General features: G+C 42.7%; 1 protein-coding gene across 3 annotated transcripts in view; it reads right to left on the bottom strand.

Annotated features, from left to right (window-relative positions):
* The window catches only part of FAM219A (family with sequence similarity 219 member A), a 91,864-nt gene that overhangs the window by 25,440 nt on the left and 45,590 nt on the right, over positions 1–20,834 (bottom strand). For all 3 annotated transcript variants that reach the window (XM_058043993.1, XM_058043994.1, XM_058043995.1), the window contains exon 2: positions 12,892–12,991. In XM_058043993.1, coding sequence (XP_057899976.1) covers positions 12,892–12,991 — 100 coding nt within the window. The remainder of the gene's footprint in view (positions 1–12,891; positions 12,992–20,834) is intronic.

Raw genomic sequence — 20,834 nt, 5'->3', positions numbered from 1 at the left:
AGGGATGCCACAAAAGCCAAAATCTGAGGATTTTGGCTTCCTGGGATCTGAGGAACTGTCTTTAACAGAGCTTCTCCTTGGGCAGTATGTGCACTGGGAGAAGGAGAGTAAGGTTCATAATTTTCTGATCACTCAATAAACAATCCAGGAAAGCCATCTGATTGAGGAGACACGTCCTGACTTGGAACTCATAGGGATAAAAATGAGAACAAACAGAAAAGGAACTCAAAGTAGCAATTTTCTATCTCCTGCATCTGTTCCCTGAGCACCTGAAGTCATATTGACTCGGTCTGATGACAGAAACAAAGTTTCTTCCTGCCAGGTCTCCAGGGTCCACTAAAATATAAAGAAAAGCAAGCTGCATCTCCTCCCCTGACCACAGGATGACAAAGCTGTCAGAACAGCTCTGACAGTGTCACGCCTGCAGCAATGTCTGCTGAAAAAGCCATAGAGAGCCACTGCTCTTCCACATCCCTCTGGAGAGAACTGTACTGGAAACCAGAGCCAGAAAGTATTTTCTTCTGTGAATTTAATTTATTTCATGCTTAAAAGCAGGGAATTGGAATAAACAACACCTCCAACAAAGTGTCCCTGCTTTATCTGTTCTGGAGAGGGTGCTTTGTAGTGGCAGATTATAGTAACAGGGAGAGGTGAATTTGGGGGTTAAATCTAACACACCTTGCTCACTGGTAAGGAAAGTGACTGTGGTGTTTGTACTTTACTTGCAGTGTTAAGTGCACTCTGCTTACTTTGGCTGACCTTGAGAAAAATAGTTCTTAGGATTTACTGCTGGCTTCATAACCTGATCATATGGAACAGACCTCATGAAAGTCAACCAACATCTAACAACAGTACGAGGAGCTGGGGATGTGAAGTAAAAGTGAAAGATAATAGCACATGTCAGTGGCAGATAGTGCCCAGGGGGCACTTTCTGGAAATCTCTGGGGACCACTTGAAAACAATTGGGTCACTTCAACACTGCTGGACTGGCAGAGGGATCTGTATGTAGCAGACCCCAGAGGCTATGACGGACTGTCCTGAATAATATTTTTTTTTTAGTGATATTCGTTTACAAATCATGTACTTCTGAGTCTTAGTTTTTAGGACCTCAAATATTCTCTGTTTAATTTTTTTACAATTCTGTGATCCTGCCTCTGAATTATAGAGCTGGTCTGTGAGGTCTGGCAAGTTGTTCTTTTATTGCATCCTGCCTTTGAAAAGTTTTAGTATTGTTCTGTAACCTTGTTAGATGTTTTGTTTGAACAATCAGCTTTGTTCTGAACTCTTGGACCATGAGGGAGTATTTATTTTTTCTGGACATCAGTTTGCTGCAGACCAACATTCACTTTTTCCCAAGGCAAGCTCTACACATTTAACAGTCTTGAACACCTACCCACTCCCTCCACTCCTGCCCTTAAATCTTCTTAAGAAGATCAAAATAGTCAGCCTCATGCCTTTTCACATTAAAATAGTTAACCTCACCCTCCAGGATGGATTTTAATCTTCTTTGATTCAAATCCATTCCCTCATTCTACAGGGAAAAAAGCATGGAATTCATAAAGGAAGAAATGTGGGATGGAATGACTCATTTGCTTTTGTTTTCTCCTGTGTCTTCTTACTTTATTTGTGGCATGCAGCAGGTAGGGATCTGTGTGTGACAACCAGCCTCTGGGTCATGATCTCTTTCTGCAAATCCCCTTAAAAATCCAGACCACAGATGAAAAGAATCCCTTTGCCAATCTAAGATAAAAGTGTCTTTCCCAAAGGCTAGTTGAGACATGACCAACACCAAGAACAGCTCAAATTGGTCTAAGAAATGGAGATGTTGCACAGCCGCCTTGAGACTGTCACCTCACACAAACACATGCACGAACACTTTAATTTGGTTCTGCTTTGTACACTCTATTAGTGCCCTGTGCTAATGCCCCAATGTTTTGCTAGGACACAGTAGGTAGAATAAATCAGCTGCTTGCTCATATTACAAAATCATTCAGCATTGAGGAATGCAAATTAGGAAACATATCTGTAAAAGAACCCATCTCCTTGTCTCTGCACTGGAATCAGTAAGAGATACAAGCAAAAGAGAAAATTAGTTTTAACATGTTTTTAAAAATCAATCAAGAAGGTTTGGTGAATTAAAGAGAAAAAAGAAAAAGAAGTAATTAAAACTTAAAAAGAACATTCATAAGAGTGAAAATCGAGCAGCAGTTGTGTTTTTCTTGTTTACCACGGGACATATCAGAGGACTGCTTTATACCAGTTCATGCAAGTCACCTAAGTCTACCTCTGCAAATCCAGGAATCCAAAGGTTTCTAGACAAAATGGGGTTTTTTTGTTTGTTTGTTCTTTGGGGTTTTTGTTTGTTTGTTTTGGTAATGAGCAGAAAGTACATGATATCTTAAAAAAACAACCTGGAGTCCTAACCAGAAGCAGGATCACAGTTTTCTAGTCCTGCTCAAAGCAGCATCAACTATGGGATCAGACTGGGCTGCTCAGAGCTTTATTCGGTCAGATTTTCAAAGCCTTCAGGGTTGAAGATGGCACGATCTCCCCAGGAAACATTTTTCATGCTTGACTATCCTCATGGTGAAAAAGGATTTCTGCAAGGTGAGAAAAGTAATAGGCTGGGAATGAAGTACCCACTGATGCTCCAGACAATTTACTGTCAGCTCAGGCATGATGCGATCATTCCTCAATAACACAGAGGAAGTTTCACATGAAGCTTTTCCTCAGAACTCCAAAGTCCTGGTCATGTCCCATGTGATGATCATAACCAGGTAAATGCAGACAACTGACATGATGTTTTGCTCCCTTTAGCCCTGCCCTTTTCCTGCTCTCTATCTGCCCTGCTTTGAAGCAGAGATTACAGCCTACCTCTAGGTCAGATGAATGTGCTGCAGAGGGTTCAATTCACTCTGTCAACAAGACCCTGAGCAGCCACAGTCTTCTCTAATCATGTCTCTTATTTCCAGGGAGATGGGAACTCCCCAGTACCCAGGAATGTTTAACTGCAGATAGAAAAAAGCACACTGCCAACAAAGGAGCTAAGATTGTCTCCTTTCGTTGATCTACCTGTTCCAATGAAGGACAGGAAACCCAAAGGACCCAAAGTCAAATTCAAGGACTGTGGTGTATTGTAGCTTTTCTGCCCACAGGTAAACGCGAGTCAGCTATGTGAGCTTGGGAGAACTAAAAACATGACATCTGCTTGCACAGAAATAACTATGCCAAAATTTTGCTTTCACATTTTGCTTCAACTCCTGCCCTACAGATCAGAGGCTGCATAAAGCCACACTTCAACCTGAGAGCTGAAGCATTCAGGCAGAAAAAGAAACTGGACTTGAGTCTTTCATGTTCTGGCTGAAAGTCAGTAGCTAAAAAAGGCATAGCTGCTTTGTGACTTGAGTCTCCCAGACTTTTTACGGTCAAAACCACCTTGTGAATTAGACATGAATTTATGAAGAATTCTGGAGCCATCAGTTATACGTTCTTTTAGTCAACTTTAAAAAAAAACAGTGCTATGATTTCCTAGGAAGTCTAAGTCCAGGATACCTTTCTTTTAAAAAATATAAGCAAACCTGAAAATCCAAATTTTAAAGGCAGCCTCCATCATGGACTCAAACTACCCATGCTTGACAGCATCACTTTAAATATTTGGTATGCTTGCCCTGTTCAAGATGCACCTTTTGCAGTGTCATTTATTATGTCAAACACGGTTTCTCAGATGAACTTATACAAAGTACAATTGTCTCGTTTGTACTTCTCATCTGTTCTCTCAATTTTCTAGTTCTAGAACCAGCATTTAAAGTAATTTGTAGAAAATCTTTCCTTTTTTTAAAAAAAAACAGCTCTTACTTTCAGGCAGGGTAGTGATTGGGAACAGAGAGGGGCTGCTTTCTGGCACCTGTGAGACTTGGGAGCTGAGTTGCAGCCAAGGGGCTGCCAGCAGCCCACAGCTCTGAAACACCTGGCGTGCTTAAACCTTCTTCTCACAGCCAGCTCACAGTTTACTCGTGGCAGAAAGCAGTTTAAAACTCATGAGCTTCAGACTAGTGAGCTAGGCAGAACCGCACCATTCCTCCAGAACACATTAGCACCTGCTGACTTGATTGTACCGATTTCGCAGCCGTGATGAAAAAAAGAGGGTATGTGGGTTCTGTGGAAAAAGTGGGGATTGCCTTCCATTTACAACAGAATACAGAAAAAAAATATCAAAGTTATAGCAAAAAACAAGATGGTTTTGGGTTTACAGTAGAGTTATCTTAAAGCCCTGTAGAGGATTTATTTTATTGTGCTATAAACAGTGTTACTTTATGAGACAAACGGTGAAACATTCACAAAGACAGGCTGAATCAATTCAAGCTCCTGTCATGGTAAGCAGCAAGAGGGATAAAAAAGGCAGAGAGCTAAGGAAAATAAAATTTGGGCAGAGTTCACAGGTGAAAGGGATATGAAGAGGAAGGAAGGCAGGAGTCACTGAGAAAAATGGCTCAGCTGTGCAGTCTCTAAAACTGAGATGTATGATTTCGCTGATGCAGAAAGTGGGAGGAAGCCTGGGAGAGGAACAGTTTGCAAAGCCGTGTGGAGACAACAGGAGTCTACTACTAGTAGGAGGTAGACACAAACAGATCACAATTATTACACAGGTTGGAGATGATTATTTGACAAAGACTTGGTTCCATCTGCCAGGAATGTATGTATTACCCCTCCTTTCCACTTGTAACTGCACCTGGAAAAAGCATATTGTCTATGGGGCATGTTTTCCTAAAAATCAGGTAAGAAAGTGGGACAATGATCAAACGTTTTAAAATTTGATCAACAAGTCCTGCTTTTCCTTCTGGAAGATGCTTCAAAAAGGATACCACAGCTATTTTGCACAGTACCAGGCTGCAAAGTCTCATTTCCATGAGTGATGCAGAAAAGCATACCCTCAGCACAAGCTACTCAGCCATGATGCAGGCACCACTTAAAGCTTTTTGAATGATATTTGTGTTTAACAACTAGAGAAATGTCCAATTACTGCTGTGATTTTTTTCTTAAATAAAATTTTATCATAGTAAATATATGGCATCTGTAAAAAATAGCTTTATTTTCCTTGCCTGTGCCCTGCTTTATAGAGTATGATTGCCAAGTGGAACAAGGAAAGAGCTGTGCCAAAAGACTGAGGTCTGAAAGAAACAGACAGGTGCCAAATTTCTACACATGGCAGAGCAGGAAGGCTATGGTCTTTCCTGGAGAGGTCACTGCCCTATTCCTGTCAGGAGCGAAGTGATTGTCAGGACTCTGAAGGTTCAGAGGCCTTTCTGCACAATTAGTCCTGCTATCCTCACTGCAGCTTAATTCTCACTCCTAAAGCTTCCCCATAAAGCAGTGGTGTTGGCTGGTGTAAGAGGCTGAGACACTGACAACAGCTGAAGCTGTTGCACTGATTCTACCAATCTAGCCTAGAAAACATGTGGCCAGCACAGGCCCCTACTGCTCCATGTCTTCAACCAGCTCTCTTTCCATGAAGAAATACAGGGTGGTTTCTTCTGTGCTGCCTCCTGCCTTTGGGAACTGCTCGTCCCTAGACCTCTAGACCAAAACTGATGGACATGATGAAATGAGATTGTTGCAGACTGGCCAAAAACTGTCCTTTGTTGCTGCTGCAACAAACATTTCTTGTGGCACATCTCCCTGCCTGCCACATTAGAGCTGTGCCTTGCAGGTGGTGCTTTGGTTGCACCACTGGCTGGATCTGGAAAAATGAGGCTTTGCTGTGCACAGCTGGATGTAACACTGTCTGCTCTGCCTGGAACAAAGCCTGGGGTCACAGAAGAAGGGTTCCTTGGGTGTACCTCTGCTCATGCTCAGGTACCAGGACCACCATGGTACCCTCACCGAACAAGGACTCTACTACTGGCAGGACACATGATACGGATGACATCCTTGTCTCTTCTGCTCTCCTGCTGTGGCACACCAATGTTTCTGTGTTTTTATGAATTCTGAGGTTCCAAAGAATCCTTTCATATCTCAGGGAAGCAACATGAAGTTTTCAGGTTGCTATGAATATATTGTCTATGCATAAGGATAGCAGCTAAAAACCAAGAATTACAGTGAACTTACTATACCAGGACATGTTCCTCCCCTTTGAGAAGTGTATGTTATCTCTGTTTCATAGAGCTTGATCTGCTGATGGAGCATTTTAGTTCCCCACATTCCATAAGCAGACAGTAACCTTTCCCTGTTAAGAGCTGAGAGTGCAGCACAGAGAAGACAAAATGGAAGCCTACATGATTTGAAAATCAGAACAAATTCAATTAGCCATCAAGCACAGTTTAAGGCTCATCATTAATAAATCACACATATTAAATAAATGCATCACCCAACACTGTCTGGATGCTGTGGTCTGTTCCGGAGCCAATTTACATTAATTACACTGGGCTATACTTGCTTCCCTCAACTGCTAGGCAGGAACTCATCTACCTTTGGAGACATCAGAAGGAACTACAGAAATAGTAACACCTGTGTAATTCAGAACTGGAAAAATGTTACACTGTGGTGGAACAGGTGGAACCTACATTGAAGGACACAGGACTTTGAGGAGCCAGAATATAGTATTACTGCCCTTTTCTGAGTTGATTTTTTTGAAGATACCAACATCTGAGCAGGCAGCCTTATCATCTCAACTGCTGTTAATCTTTTTAACGTCAGGAACAAGCTGTAAATCACCTCTGGGGACCTCTTTCTTTTAAACCAGTTCTCTACATGCTTCACAGGAAACAGTGATGAGAGTAAAACGTACTTGTATAATGAGACCTCTGAACAGACCACTGTGTGGTGCTGCCTGCTGGGGTTAGGCTTTGCTAGACCAGGTACTTTTTACTGTCATCACTACTTACTTTTACTGATTTTTTTTCTCATTTCTATCAGAGAATCTCAACAATGTGCTCAGTTTGGTTTTCTTCACAATGTTCTGAGCTGCTTCTCATATTTGAGGTGACTTGACTGTGGTGGGTCAGACATAGAAGAGAACCTATAATTTGGAGTTCTGGGTTTCCCCTTCAGGCATAAAACCCCCATTCAGACTCTGGATGTCTTGGCCCATTCTCAATACAAAATAAAATAATATCTTCAGGACTAGCTCTCCTTCCTATACTATCAAACTGCAGGTAGCACAAAAATATGGACTGGCTAAAGAACCGCCAGGTAACACCCCTAAATTATCCACTTACATTACAGCTTCCTTCTTCACGACTTTCTACCTGAAGGAGTATTAGCCAAGTGTGGTCTGTGCAACACAAGATGTGAGTGGGTGGGAGTCTCTTGGCTCGTGATGTGTGTTGGTACCCAGGAATGTGACATGGGAGAGGTGCACAGACTATGGAGGGCCATGCAAGGCCAGCCAAGCCCTGGTGCAGTGGCATAACAAATCAAGCAAAATTACAGTGATACAAAAAGCCAGGTCATTTGGTGAATCTCATGCCACATCATTCCCATATGCATATGCTCGTGCTCTGCTCCTGGGATTTGCTGTCTGGAACCCCCCTTCCCTCTGTCTCACTCCCTCACACATTCCCTCCTGCCTGGGTCTGTCTGCTGAAATCCAGTGATTGCTTTGTTCCAGTTTGTCTGAACGCTTTACTCCTTACCCAAGCCTGTCTCAGGCACCTCTTCCTTTCTGCCCCTCTACTTCTCTTCTAAGTAATCTGCAATAATATGCCTGTCAGAACGGGTTTTCTGCCCTCATCTTTGCAGCTCTGTCTGCAGACAGCCCTACTAGCCTTAATGTGATGCAGCTGCTCACTCTCTCATCCTTTCCAAAAAGAGCCTGGAAATATCCTACAGAAAGGATGCTGCCATAAATCTGTGTATTTCTCTTATAAATGGAAAGAGTAATAAGAGATGAAAAAATGTTTAAATAAATTCCTCCCAAGCTCCATGAGACTTCTGAGTGGTGGGCTGCACTACTGTCTTCAGGAAGAAAATCAATAGCAGTGCTCTATTGCTCCTGCTCTCTGGCTTCCACCCCACCCTTCCCCCTGCACAGTGCACAGACTGTGTTCAAGGAAATGGGTGCTCCCAGGGGAGCAAAATGGCTTTTTGCACTTAAGGTAATGATGTCACTTGAGGTCGCCATGCAAACAGTTATGGATATGAAAATCTGCAGCTCTGTCAACAGAGCTGGAACCTGGGGACCGAGCTTAAGAGTTAGAGCCTTTTTATAAAATGTTACCCTAATTTACCTACAGAGCATCTTCCCAGAAACAACAGCTGCTGTACCTAATTAGCATTAATCACCTTGTTACAGAAAAGCAACTGGGAATAGTACAGTACTTGAAATACTGACAAAATGATACACTAATGGCATTGATCTGTCCACTCTACTTCAACTTCCCCTTTATTATTCTGCTTTCTGTATGAAAAGCTTCAGAAGTCACAAGTTTTGGAGCAGACTGGGAAGTGATGATGCAGAAAAGGAGCCACAGATGGAGGTAGATACAGAGCCTTTTAGCCGACATAAGATGCTTCCTGTCAGCTCTGTTTGTGACTGCACTTCCCAGCTCTGCATCTTGACCTGAGGCAAGAGAAGTCCTGGAAGGGGATCTCTGAGCACTGCATCCTTTTGGGCAGCGCTAGGAGAGGCTGCTCTGCTGTGTGCTTTGTGGCTCTTTGATGGAGAGCTTTAAGACAAGCTCTGAACACACACCTCACCCCGGGGGAAGGGGTAAAACACCTACACCAATTGAAAGATTAATCTCAAAAGCCACATGGGGCAGTCTGTTGTTTACTGGGATCAGAGACCTTCTGTAAAGTTTCAGCCAGAAATGCACCAATTTTGTTAAGTTGAACCCAGAGGGCTTTGTAGTTCTGACTGATAGTCCTGGTACTATTCCTCTCTGACCACAGAGCAATTCAATATCTGTCATGAATACACTGCAGCAGGCTGGAAGGCAGGAGCTAACAATACAGACATGTCATCAGCCCCTGTCCCCTGATGGATTATATCCTCTGTTCACTTCAATCTCCACCAAGATGGGGCTCAGTCACGAATTAGTTTTGTCCAAGTCAGACACACCAGGGAACACCATTCTCTATGTCCTTGTGACGGTGATTTTGCTACTTTTTAACCCTACCAGTTCTGCTTGGTCTAAGTGAACAGCATTCCAGTAACATCCTTGACGTGTGACTCTGTTTCTTTAGCATAGATATTCAGTTTTCACAAACTTTTATGGCCCCATTGAGGAATCTTCCAAAACCAGTGTCTCATTCCCCATATAATCCAAGGAGAGGAGGTGGCCACAGGCACCTTGGAGGGCTGAAGGCAGCTGTGAGTGTTCCTGCCTCTCTCCCACATGTTCATCTTACTGCCAGGCTCCCAGTGTGGTGGATGTGCTGATGAAGATGCCTCTGCCATAACCCTTCATCCCACCTGTTGCATGTTTTACAGCACTCCAACCAATTTCCACATTGCCCACTCTGTTTTAACACAAACTAATGTCATGACTGCTAGGAAAGACAGACACAGACTGTCTGGGTAGTGATTTCAGACCAGAGAAGGGAAATTAAAAATGCAAAATAGAAAAGCAGATGGCATAAGCTTCATTAAAATAATATCTCATCTCCTGGGAATGCTAGGAGGATCTGTTGCCTTCCAGTGGATGTGGTGCCCTGAGATTTACACTTGGGGATTATTCTGTTCCTCCTTATCATAACTCTCCTCTGTTTTCAAAAGGCTTGTGGTATGTGCTCCATCTGGATATGGCTCCTAATAAGGATGTGCTGGAGACATCTCCTAAGCACTAATGTACACCCAGCCCCCAACCCTTGCTGTCAGGAGTCTCCTTATCAATGATCTGAAAGAAAGAAAGAAAGAAGCAAGGCTGAGCATTGCAGCTCCAGATAGAAAGACAAAGTGGGAGTGCTAGAAAAGTGACAAATACATAATTAATATGGATACAGTATCAATAAAGGTTGAAAATTATGACCTGTGTGAACTCGGAGATCTTATTTCCCTTTTCTGCGAGGTTCTTTTCTTGATGTGGCCCTAGCATCAAGCACTATTATTCCATTTATGAAGCAGGTGATACCTTTAGGAAGTCACTAGAAATACAAGACACCCATGAAGTTTTTCCTGTATCTAACCGAACCCCCTCAAGCAAACATGTAGCCAAATGTATTTATTTAGAAGGGAACAAGCAACGAAGGAAAAGACCACTCAAGCAGCAGGATAAATCTGCGTGCAGTATGTGCAGTTTTCACGCTCTTTCTGTCACACTTCAATCACTGCAGTGTCTGGAAGCAAAAGTTGTATTCATGCTGGGTAGGTATTTAATTGAGCTCACTTGAACCAAGCTTCCAGCAAGCACATACGACAGATTTACACACGAATCTTTGCAAACTGAAAAATGACATTTATCAACCTTCCATCAGAACATCTGACATTTGAACAATTGATTCTGGTTTAACAGTGAAAAATGCCACCATCCATATGGAAAACCTGCAATAGGATTAAGCCCCTAGTTGCTACCATCCCCAACAATGGCTTTGCCAGATAAGCTATTAAAAATTTATGTACCACCTTAACTTTTTCTAGCCTCAAAGAGATTAAAAACAACCCTGACAAGTTCAATGCAGAAGGGACAAAAAAATCTAGTCAGAGGAATGGGGGCCAGAGCTGGGAGATGCAGTGATTAAGCTTCTAGAAAATCGAAGAGGCTGTGCAGATTTTTAGAATAAGAGCAGCAGGAGCTGATGTGGATTAAAGGCATGTTACACTGGCCACAGACAATACTGTTAGTCTCATTTTGCCTCAGATAACCTAAATCTCATCTGAGTATGGCTAAGAGTAGAGACCTGGTCCAAGTGCCACTAGGTATGTGTTCACTTCATTAAAGAGGAACACTGTTTTCACAGAGATGTGTTGGGGCAGACTTCTCTCTGGAGACAAGGCAGGAAGATGCTTGTCAGCCTTCAGGGCAATTCCTCTTCAGCAGGTAGGTTTCACCCCCTGTTATCTTCATAAGCATACTGTGGTCAGCACTGAGGTCACTTGGCAGAGGCACCAAGGGGAAAGGAGGTCCTGGGAACAGTGTGCCTCCACTACAAAAACTGCTCAAACACTTCCAGTACCTCCCTTTGACTCTTCATGCCACTCAGCACTGGCTAAATGAAAGAGAGTATTTCCTATGTGGGAAAGCAGAAGTTCTGGCAGGAAGAGCTAATAATTCTCCTCTATCTGACTCCTGGAAAAAAGTTGGTAAGTCTGCAGAAGTGTGACTGTGGCCTGTTTTCACATATTAGTCCATTTCAATAATAATAACCTTACAATCAACTGATGTAGTCATCCCCAGCTGATAAATGTCAGCTTACAGAACAGTGAGTTTCTCCCGTCCTATTCTTCTCATTTCTATTATTCCAGTTTTCATGTTTTTTTCCTCTATGCTATTTCTGAGCCTTTATTGTACTTATTCCTCCCAAATATGCTCTACTAAATTTTCTCTGCCGACTCCTGCATTTTATGTAAAAGTCATTAATGAACATATACACAAAATGACTGTTGGAGAACTTCATTAGTAATGTCCTTTCTTCTGATACTTTCTCCTTCAACACTACCTGATGTGTACTGACTTCCCAAATTTCTCATTCTACCAGCTTTATTTATAATACTGAGATTGGTTAAAGATCTACCTCAAATTATTCTTCCATTTAATTTGCATGAATTGAACTTCTTTACCCTGAATCCAAATCTGTTTTCAATGATCTGATCTCCTAGAAAGGTGTCATGACTTACCAAAGCCAAGTCTAAAAAAGCCCCATTTCCTATCAGGTTAGTGAATCTCAGGAGGATATTTCATTGCGTAGAAAGTCAAGAATATTGCAGACTTACCAATAATAGCATCAATTGCTCTCTAACCTGTTTCCTGGTGTTAAATTATCCAAAACAACTACTGCAGTAGTAATTATCTGTCTAGTAACATTAAAGAACTATCTTGGAAGCGAAAAAGGATCCTGGTGGCATATGGCATGCTGGCAGTAATAATCTTTTACCAAACTATGAATTGTGCTGTCATTAACACACACTGCTGCTCCCTGCCTTTTCCTGAAAAGCAGCCACTGTTTCAGAGTATTCATGACTTGCATAACCACCCTCAATCAGCAGCATCCTCTCAACGTCACTTGCTCTGATGTGAAGGACAGCCAGGGGACTCCTTCCTGCTCCTACTGGGAAATTTTCCACACTTAGATTTCCATTTTTTTTTAGCAAAAAGCACACTGTTCCTTTGGCTTGTCTGTCATCAGGTTCTTGAACCTGTGTGGCTAAATAGCTGCTCAGGTTTTGGAGGCAGACAGGCATGTGTGGATTGCTCTTGTAAGCATCAGCCTTGAAAAGAAGCAGTGTCTTGTAGTAACAGGATGATTCTGCTTCCAGAATTAAAAAATATTGCTCAGGAATAGATGAGTATTTGTGTGGGAACCTTTATGGACTTAAAAATCCTTCATCTCACAGAAAAGCAGCACTTTTTCTGGGAGTGTCTCAAATCCCTGATCCTTTACCTCTTGTTGCAACTACTCTGCCTTCTCTTCTTTTTACAGTCCCTCCATATTATCTTCATTCTTTATTTGGCCAAGCCTTGATCTCAGCTTAATAAAAAAACTGTAGGTTTAAAAGAACTATGCCTTGCTTTTAAGGCATTGCTTCCTTTCTTTACCACATCCATGGATACAGGGGCTTTACATGTTTGTAGGTCAGTTCCCTGAATCACAGCAGCAGAATCACAATGATAAAACTGCTCTGTGAGTTGCTTGAGCCTTGATGGCATGCTCAGCCACCTGCATGGAGATCTGCATGTGATTCTGTCTTTCAGGCCTTGGATTCAGCTTTTTCACTCTCCATCAGCACAGACTCACCTAATTTCACTTGAAGTGGAGATGGCTTATAGTTCATGGCTACAGTCTCTCCCTCTCTCGTATCACAATCTCTGTCCGAAATAGCTGCAGCTGTTGGATCCTGTTAAGAAAGAACAGAAACAAAACAGAAAGGTTTAGCTGAGAGTTCTGCAGCTCCTTCTCTGAGTGGTTATTAGGCAACTCCACTCCCTTCACATTCAGAGGGAGCAAAGAACATGCCAGTGTTTTGAACACTGATACCCAGGGGCAAAACACAGAACTTTGGAAGCACATTTATTATGTTAAAAGTACCTCTGGAAATGCCAAATTTCAACATCAGGCTTATATGATGGATGATACCAGGAATATAACGTGGATGGTGGGTCACTAGTTCAAATTCAGCCTGGGCTGGCAGTAGTCCCAAATAATTTTCACATATGACTCCTTGGGGTGTTGTATGAAACATATTTACAGTTTCAGATTAATCCCAATTAGACCACTCAGCTTCAAGCTTAAAACTAAGAAGTTTGAGACCAGGTCTGTGTGGAAGTCCAGCTTGGAAGGACTGAGGACTACATGGGTAGGAGAATTCAATTTCTGCTCCCTCTTGGGATCTACTTCATGGCTGACAGGAAAAATCTGTCAGCACAGTAACTTTCACTGTCACTAAAATTCCCCCCCTGGAAAACCTATCTCCCCAAACACTTTCTGCTCCAGCCTACTGGCAGACAACATGTATTGAACTCTATGTTACAGCACATCAAAGAACTTGAGAGAGAAACAAACTACCAGCTCAGACAGTTCTACTACTGATAAAAATAACTGAGGTCCTTTCACAGCAAACTGCAAACCTGTTGGAACTCTCTCCACTTAGCACCACAATGAAAATTAAAACTAGTTTTCAAACATGTTCTTACTTCCATCTAGAAGGTAGAAATCAAATTGAACATGCTGATAGATAGATGTGTATTGAATTTGGGTATATCACAGTTAGAGATGCACAGGCAAAGCAAACATTCAGCATTAGGTCCAGTACATTAACAAACCATCACTTGTGAGAAATCATACAAGGCATCATAAATTAAATACTAGAATACTATTGTCTCTCTCTCAGTTTCTGGAGTTTTTATTTTGTACACAATTACATGTAAAATGCAACACATCATTTGGCACTGACACCTGTACCCAAAGCAGAGTCACTGAGTTTCAAAGCAAGGTTACATCACTCTTCACTCTCAGTGAAAAAAGCAATCACTTATTGAGCTACTCAGTGCACATTAGCTCTTTTAATACACTGTGCTTAGGAGACAAAATGTAATTTTTGAATTAGGCTCTAGCTTGGTGGAAACTAGTTAACATATGTAGTGCTATAACATTTTATGAAAATCCTGCTCCTTTGCACTACCCAGTAGACTTTGACAGTACTTAAAATGGATGGTGGGTACAAGACCTCACATTCAAGGACAATGCTGAACAAAAGACAATTTCTTCTGCTTTCCTCTAACGCAGTCACTGCTGCAGCTTTCCTATAATGTAGCAGTTTAGTGACTAGGTTGCAAACGAAAAAAACAGCCTCCAGGAGAACATTTAGGCATAAATCATAGACCAGTTCATGTGGTATCCTTGGAACATGAATCTGGTCTCAAATATGCCCAGATGAAGGGAATAGATGGGAATTCAAGCTGCAGGAAAGAATCTCAGGGTGTAGCCAGCCTCTCACCCTCCAGGGGAAGGGAGCACCCAAGATTTGTAGATGCTTGTGGACAAAAGGAATGTCGGAAGTTAGAGGGTCCACAAAATCTTACAAAATTCTGTTAGTAAATTACACACTTGTTATGGAAATTGGTACATTAGTTCTTAGCCTCCTATTAAGCACCCAGCAGTTGGTTTAGGATAAAGGAGGGAGGTGAAAGGAAGGGGAGAAAAAGATGAATTAAAGAGGAGCAGAAAGAAAGAAAGGAAGAAAGAGAGAGAGAGAGAGAGAGAGAGATCAGCAGCAGTATGGCTCCATTGCTGATGCAGATGATGGAGTGTTCAGGGTCATGGGGTGCACACGCAGGGCTTTGTGAGGGTACCTTTTTGTAGATAAGTTTCCCTCCCTGGAGACAAGTTTCTCCCTTTCTGTGTAATTTAGTTACTGTGGAAATGGGTTGGAGGCTTCAGGGTATTTGGTGGTCTCCATATCCTCCTACATGCCTGCTTCTTGACCTCATTCCCACACCTGTGCTGTGTTGTGCTAATCTCCAGGAGCCAGGATAAGGATGTTTGTCCCAGAAAAACACTGCTCTACCTCCCTGTGCCCCCTTCTCCAGCCACATTCTATTCAGTGTTCTATTACTAACAATCCTTAGCTGTTACTACCAACAATCCTTGGTTGGCTCCAAAGTCATCCAGCTATCAGTGTTTGAGACATTCACATGAGCTCTCTTATCTTTGAGCTTCTACACATGGGAACATCTAGATAACACAAAGGACATGTCTGTCTGTCAGACATGCTATAATCTCTCCAAGAGGGATGCCCAAATGGTGCTAAGTGGCACCATTTGAGTCCAGACTTCCTGGATGAGTACCTTTTCTCTGCCAATCTGGGAAAAGGCAGGACACAGCCATTTCTAAGGAGCATGACTCCAAGACCTGGATGCTTTCTAGGTGCTACTGGACACAATAAGGAAATCCTGTGAGCCCCAGTCTGCTGGCTGCAGGAAGGCACAGGAGTAGACATAATATGGGAACTGACACAGTGTGATGACACTGTCTCCTGTGCTGGTGCAGTCCAGCAGAGAGTACACTGAGCTCAAAGCCAGAAGTGCACATGGCAGAGAAGGGGTTTGGCCATTCCTAGACTAGCCCAGGTTCACATCATGCTAAAACTCTAAATCCAAACCAGCCCTTCCCTTTCGTGGCAAACTGATATGCTCACACTAACTTTACCTTTGCAGGCAACCTGACATGAGACATCCATTTGCATCAACAGAGGGAGGGGAGAAATGTTCTGAGGTGCCTTTGAAGATTTGAACTCTGAGCCTGGAACAGTGAACTCAGCTGGAGAAATCTCAAAAGTGGGCTTTAGACCAAACACATAGAAAAGGCTTCCTCGGCCTCCAGAGGAAACCAAGATGATTTTCAAAGAGTGATTATTCCCATTCTGTCTAAGATACTCATCTTAAAAGGACACAAATCTGTCCTCAGAGAAGTGTTTCCCTCTCCCCACAGTCTAGAGAGAAGGCCTGGCAGCTGGTAGAGCTTCTGACGCTGGAGGTGGAAATGATGCAGAACATGGTAGCAGAGTCAGCCCTAAGAATTCTTCCCAAAGGTTTGGCATGACAGTTTTCAGCCCCAGCAGCACATTACATCTGCACAAGAGATCCACAGCTTGAGCAGAGGGATCACAAACACCATCACTGTGGGTGACCACCACTGCATGCATGGGCCAGGCCCACTCCCCCCAGAGAGTAAAATGAATTTGAGAGGAAACCCAGCTGGGCCAAGGACAGTGTCCCCAGCTCCAGCAGCTATCTATCCTTGGCCCAGGAGTGGCAAGACACTATCATATTTCCCATCCATCACTTCACAGACATTCTGCAGCAACTCACAGGACTCCATAGTAACAATGCCCACTGTGAAAACAGCAGCATTCCCACGCCAGCTCGGCTGGAGCTGTCTCTGCACAAACACACTCTGCCTCTGTGCATACTGAATGGATGCAGTTCTCTCTCTACAGCTCAACTGTCCAGAGAAACGTTTACTTGACTGATTAGCCTTTTGCTAGTGAATGCCTAAGAGCACACTGAGATTCAACACAGGCTTTTGCTATTGGAATTCACTTGGCAATTTTTTTCTTTTTCACAAGCCTCCCTACAGCAATACACACAGCTCTGCCCACAACATCAAAATCTCAGTTATATGATGTGACTGGTCCCAGGACAGATGATGTTATTTCTTTTTGCTGAGGACAATGCAACACTCCCAAACTAAAGGCAAATGCTGAGAAGTGCCTTCAGGGACTGTAGACGGCTAAAGATATTTAATATATTTAAGGGAATTTTTTTGTTGTTCTTGAGGCTTCTGTATGTCTTTATTCCTAAGGAAAATATATATTCAATCAGGGCACTGCATGAACATTTGGCTGGGGCCAGAGTTTAATCAAAGTTTTCTCCCCACATGCTCACAGCTTAATTGGGCATGCACAATCACAGCATTTGAACGGTGGGGAGTTTTCTTACTAGATTGTTTGTTTCTATAGGCTCGACACAAAGGATCTTGAAAACTGCCCTCCTGCTAGGAGCAGCCATGTCCCACAGTGTGTGCACCATGTGCCATTTCTGAACATCAGAAATTAGTTCCAGTAAACCTTTGTGGAGCAGGAGTGCTGTGAATCATCAGTATGCAGAAGCACAGACAGAAGGTGAAAACACTTTAAACTGAAATCTGGGGTTTAAGGAAGATGGCATGCTTAGGAGGCTTTTTTATTTTTTCTTTTTTAAATCACTTTCCATTTTGCAGTACTTTAGAAAGCATTAGCTCAATAGCCTTTTACTCTTATTACCTACCCCTCCCAATAACCCACACCAACTGTGGGGTAGGGAACAGCCCCAGCTGATGGAGTTGGGTGCTTGGTACAAACTCACCCTGGTAGCACCTGGGAAAACAGAGCTTTCTATGCCTTCCTTCACAGCCAGCACTTCTGACGCCTTAACAAGGCCCCGCTTTCCACTCTGCAAATCCTCAGGGACCCCAGTGCATGTGGAAGGGAATGGCACACACAATTTCTTTGGTCTTCAGCTGCACCTCGAAAACATATGTGTAACTTGAGAAGTCTTTATCTGCCCCTCCTTCTCAAAATCAGTCATATTTACACCTCTAATGAAAATGTTCTCCACTTTGCTGTCTGTGGGAAATTCATCACCAACGCAGCTCTGCTGCTTTTTTTTTTGGATAAAAGCAGAGGGGCAGAATTGCCCTCATCCTCTAATCTCAAGGAAAGACCCAGTATAAAGAGCTTGACCATCACTTCTTCCCATAGGACACAGGCTTCTATCTGACCACCATCAGCTGCATCAGTATGAGCCAACTGATCAAGAATATCATCCAGCTAACTTGTCTCTCTGCAGTACCCATCAATGACGTACTTGCTGTCTTCTGTCCCACTTAAAAGATGCTGGAAGTCTCAGTAACAACACATGTGTCACAGCTTACAGTGAGGGCTTGCAGCTCAGCAGACATCTGCTTTCTGGAGCTGCCCATGTGGATTGCATACTGCACACAAATGCTAACAGGAAAGGACAAGTCCAAATGTTTTGCTTCTTTCCTACATCAAACATTGAGTCTGAAAAATGGATAGATGTTCCGTGCATGGGGGACTGACTTAGTGAGCAGAAAAACAAGTGAGAAATCACACACCCTGAATACAGGCATTACATTTGGGTCAACGAGAAGTTTCTGCAATTCCAGTGTTGTCATTCAGACTCTTGGGCTAGAACATTGTGCTGCTAATAAATATTTATACCTTCAGTCTGTGCCCTGGGGAACAGAAAGTGGTGTGCTGTTGGCAGATTCCCTCTGCCTCAAGCTCTACCACGCCAGGCATTCCTGAGAAATGTGGCTATAGAACGCTTCTGGGAAGGGGACTCTGATGTGCACAGGTAGGTATGTAAAATATCACACTGTGTTGGACAGCAGACCACTGTAGCCTCTACATGTCACTACAATATAGACATAAATATCTATGAAGATAAAGTGCCAAAAAATCCCACCAGGAACAAAAAGATCGCAAACCAAGATGTGCAGAGTTTGATGTCTACGCAACAAACAGCAAAAAGGAAAGGCTCAAATTTACAGGGGATCAGATTTATATAGGGGAATGAATCAAACCCAATGTATAGACAAACAATGGTCAGTAATAATGGCATGTTTGGCAAGAGAAAGGAAAGAGTCACAGGGCAATGTGCAGCAGGAATGTAACCAGAAAGCCTCACAAAAGACTCTCATTATTTCTTCCTCAGGCCTCAGCTTAACTGATTTCTTCAGTGGGCCTCAGCTCACTTAATGTGCTTCAGTTTTGGAGCCCATTTTTTCAAGGAAGATGTAATCCCCCCATCAGTCCTATGGATAAAAGCTAGAAGCTACAACCTCCCTGGAACACTAGAAGAAAAGGATTGCTCAGAGAAGAAAGGGGAAGACTAAGTAAGGATATTATAGCTGTCTTCAGTTACAGAAAGGGCCACCAGGGTGAAAAAGAGGAGTATTTTTTTTTTCATGTTTCTCATAATGAGAATAAGAAATTGTTGTCTTAAATTGCAGGAGGATTACAAGGAAGTATCACAAAAAAACTGCAGAGTTAAGGCTAAGGAGATGTACATTTGCCTGATGAAGTTGTGGCATGTTGCTGCAAACCCAGGTTAGAAACTGATGTCACACAGAAATTCAAGAGAGCTGATCTGGTTTTCAGGCTGACTGATCCTGATCTGGTGCAAACTGTGAAGATCCCTGGTCTTTTTAGGGCCCTTTTCCCATCTGTCTTAACAGAAGAACTTCCTTCTACGCCAGACTTAGAACACCAGGTAACCCTGGAAAAGCCATTCTCCAAGTTCCCCTACCCACTGCCAAGGACCACGGCTGACCTCCACCTTCTCTCTGGGAGAGCTGAAGAAAACAATCTTTTCCCTAAGCCTCACATGTTGAAGGAATTCCAGAATCACAAGGGGTCCAGAGCAGAAGGCTCCTGGGAAGACACAATTGTCATTCATCAACATGTGCACTCCACCAAATCCAGAGCAGTAACTGTTCATCTCAGCATCCCCACCCTCCCTGTACCAAAGCCAAAATAAATGACATTTTGGCAACACAGTGACTGATGTACTGAAAAACATTCTGATAGCTACTGACTCCATTTCAACAAAGCAATAAACAACTGTTTATTGACTTTCTACTAGCTCAGCCAATGCACCACTTACAACATTGCTGTTTTTCTTTTCTGAGCAACTACTGAACAGATCTTGTTTAACAAATTAGGCCTGCAATATCCACTACAAGATCCAGATTTTGAACCTGATTAGTTTATAATTGTAAGACAAATTTGTGTTTGAAACTATTTTATATCAGCAACTGAGAAGCCAGTAGTATTAATATTGCTGCAAAATTAAAACCTTTAGTCTTATTAATTACACTGAACCAGCATGTCACTGAAATGACTTTTTGCTGTGTGCACCTGCAGTTAGGGTAGCTCAGCTCACTGACAGGTAGCCAGGAGTTCAGACCATTGCTGTGCTTCAAATGGGGCCAGAAGAGAAGTGCCAGTCTCCCTGCAGGTGCTGCAGTGCCGGGGCTGAAATGCTGCCCTGGAACCCTGGCCACAAAGGGTCTGCCCGACTGCCACATCCAGGCTGAACAAAATGCAGCAAACAGAAAGGCATAAGCTGTGGAAAGGGAACAAGATGTTTCAGTGATCTATTTTCCTAATCAAAAATGACATTTGCAGCACAGGGAAGAAACTTTTTTTTTTAGATGATGGTGTATGACTAATCCTGGGAGTCTACAGTAGCAGAGGAAGCACCAATGCAATAACTAGACCAAATACTTTGGGAAAGCATTTGAGGGACAAACAAGAAAAATGGGAGTAATTACATGATTTCTGTTAGATTTCCCTCTGAGAAACCAGCAGCACAAGCAGCCCCCAGCCTTTTCCTTTCAATCATGATAGAGTATATTTAACACCGTATTTCCCTCCAGGCTCTTTCACACACATAAGCCATCTCTATTATCACATGCATTTATAAGTTTGGTATCTTGTGCTAGCTTTACATGACTTAAATTGGATCATTAACATTGTAAATTAGAGAAATGCCACACTGCACTCCACAGTGCCTGCAGCACTTACCAAGTGGCATGCAATAGCTATTTAAAACCAGCGATTAATTGAGGTATGTTTTCAGGATGATTCAGTGTCAAAATAATTCCTTCCTTGT

The sequence above is a fragment of the Melospiza georgiana genome, chromosome Z, assembly GCF_028018845.1.
Source record: "Melospiza georgiana isolate bMelGeo1 chromosome Z, bMelGeo1.pri, whole genome shotgun sequence".
NCBI classification, from domain to species: domain Eukaryota; kingdom Metazoa; phylum Chordata; class Aves; order Passeriformes; family Passerellidae; genus Melospiza; species Melospiza georgiana.
Note: the sequence above shows the minus strand (reverse complement) of the source record. Positions and strands in the feature narration are given on the sequence as shown.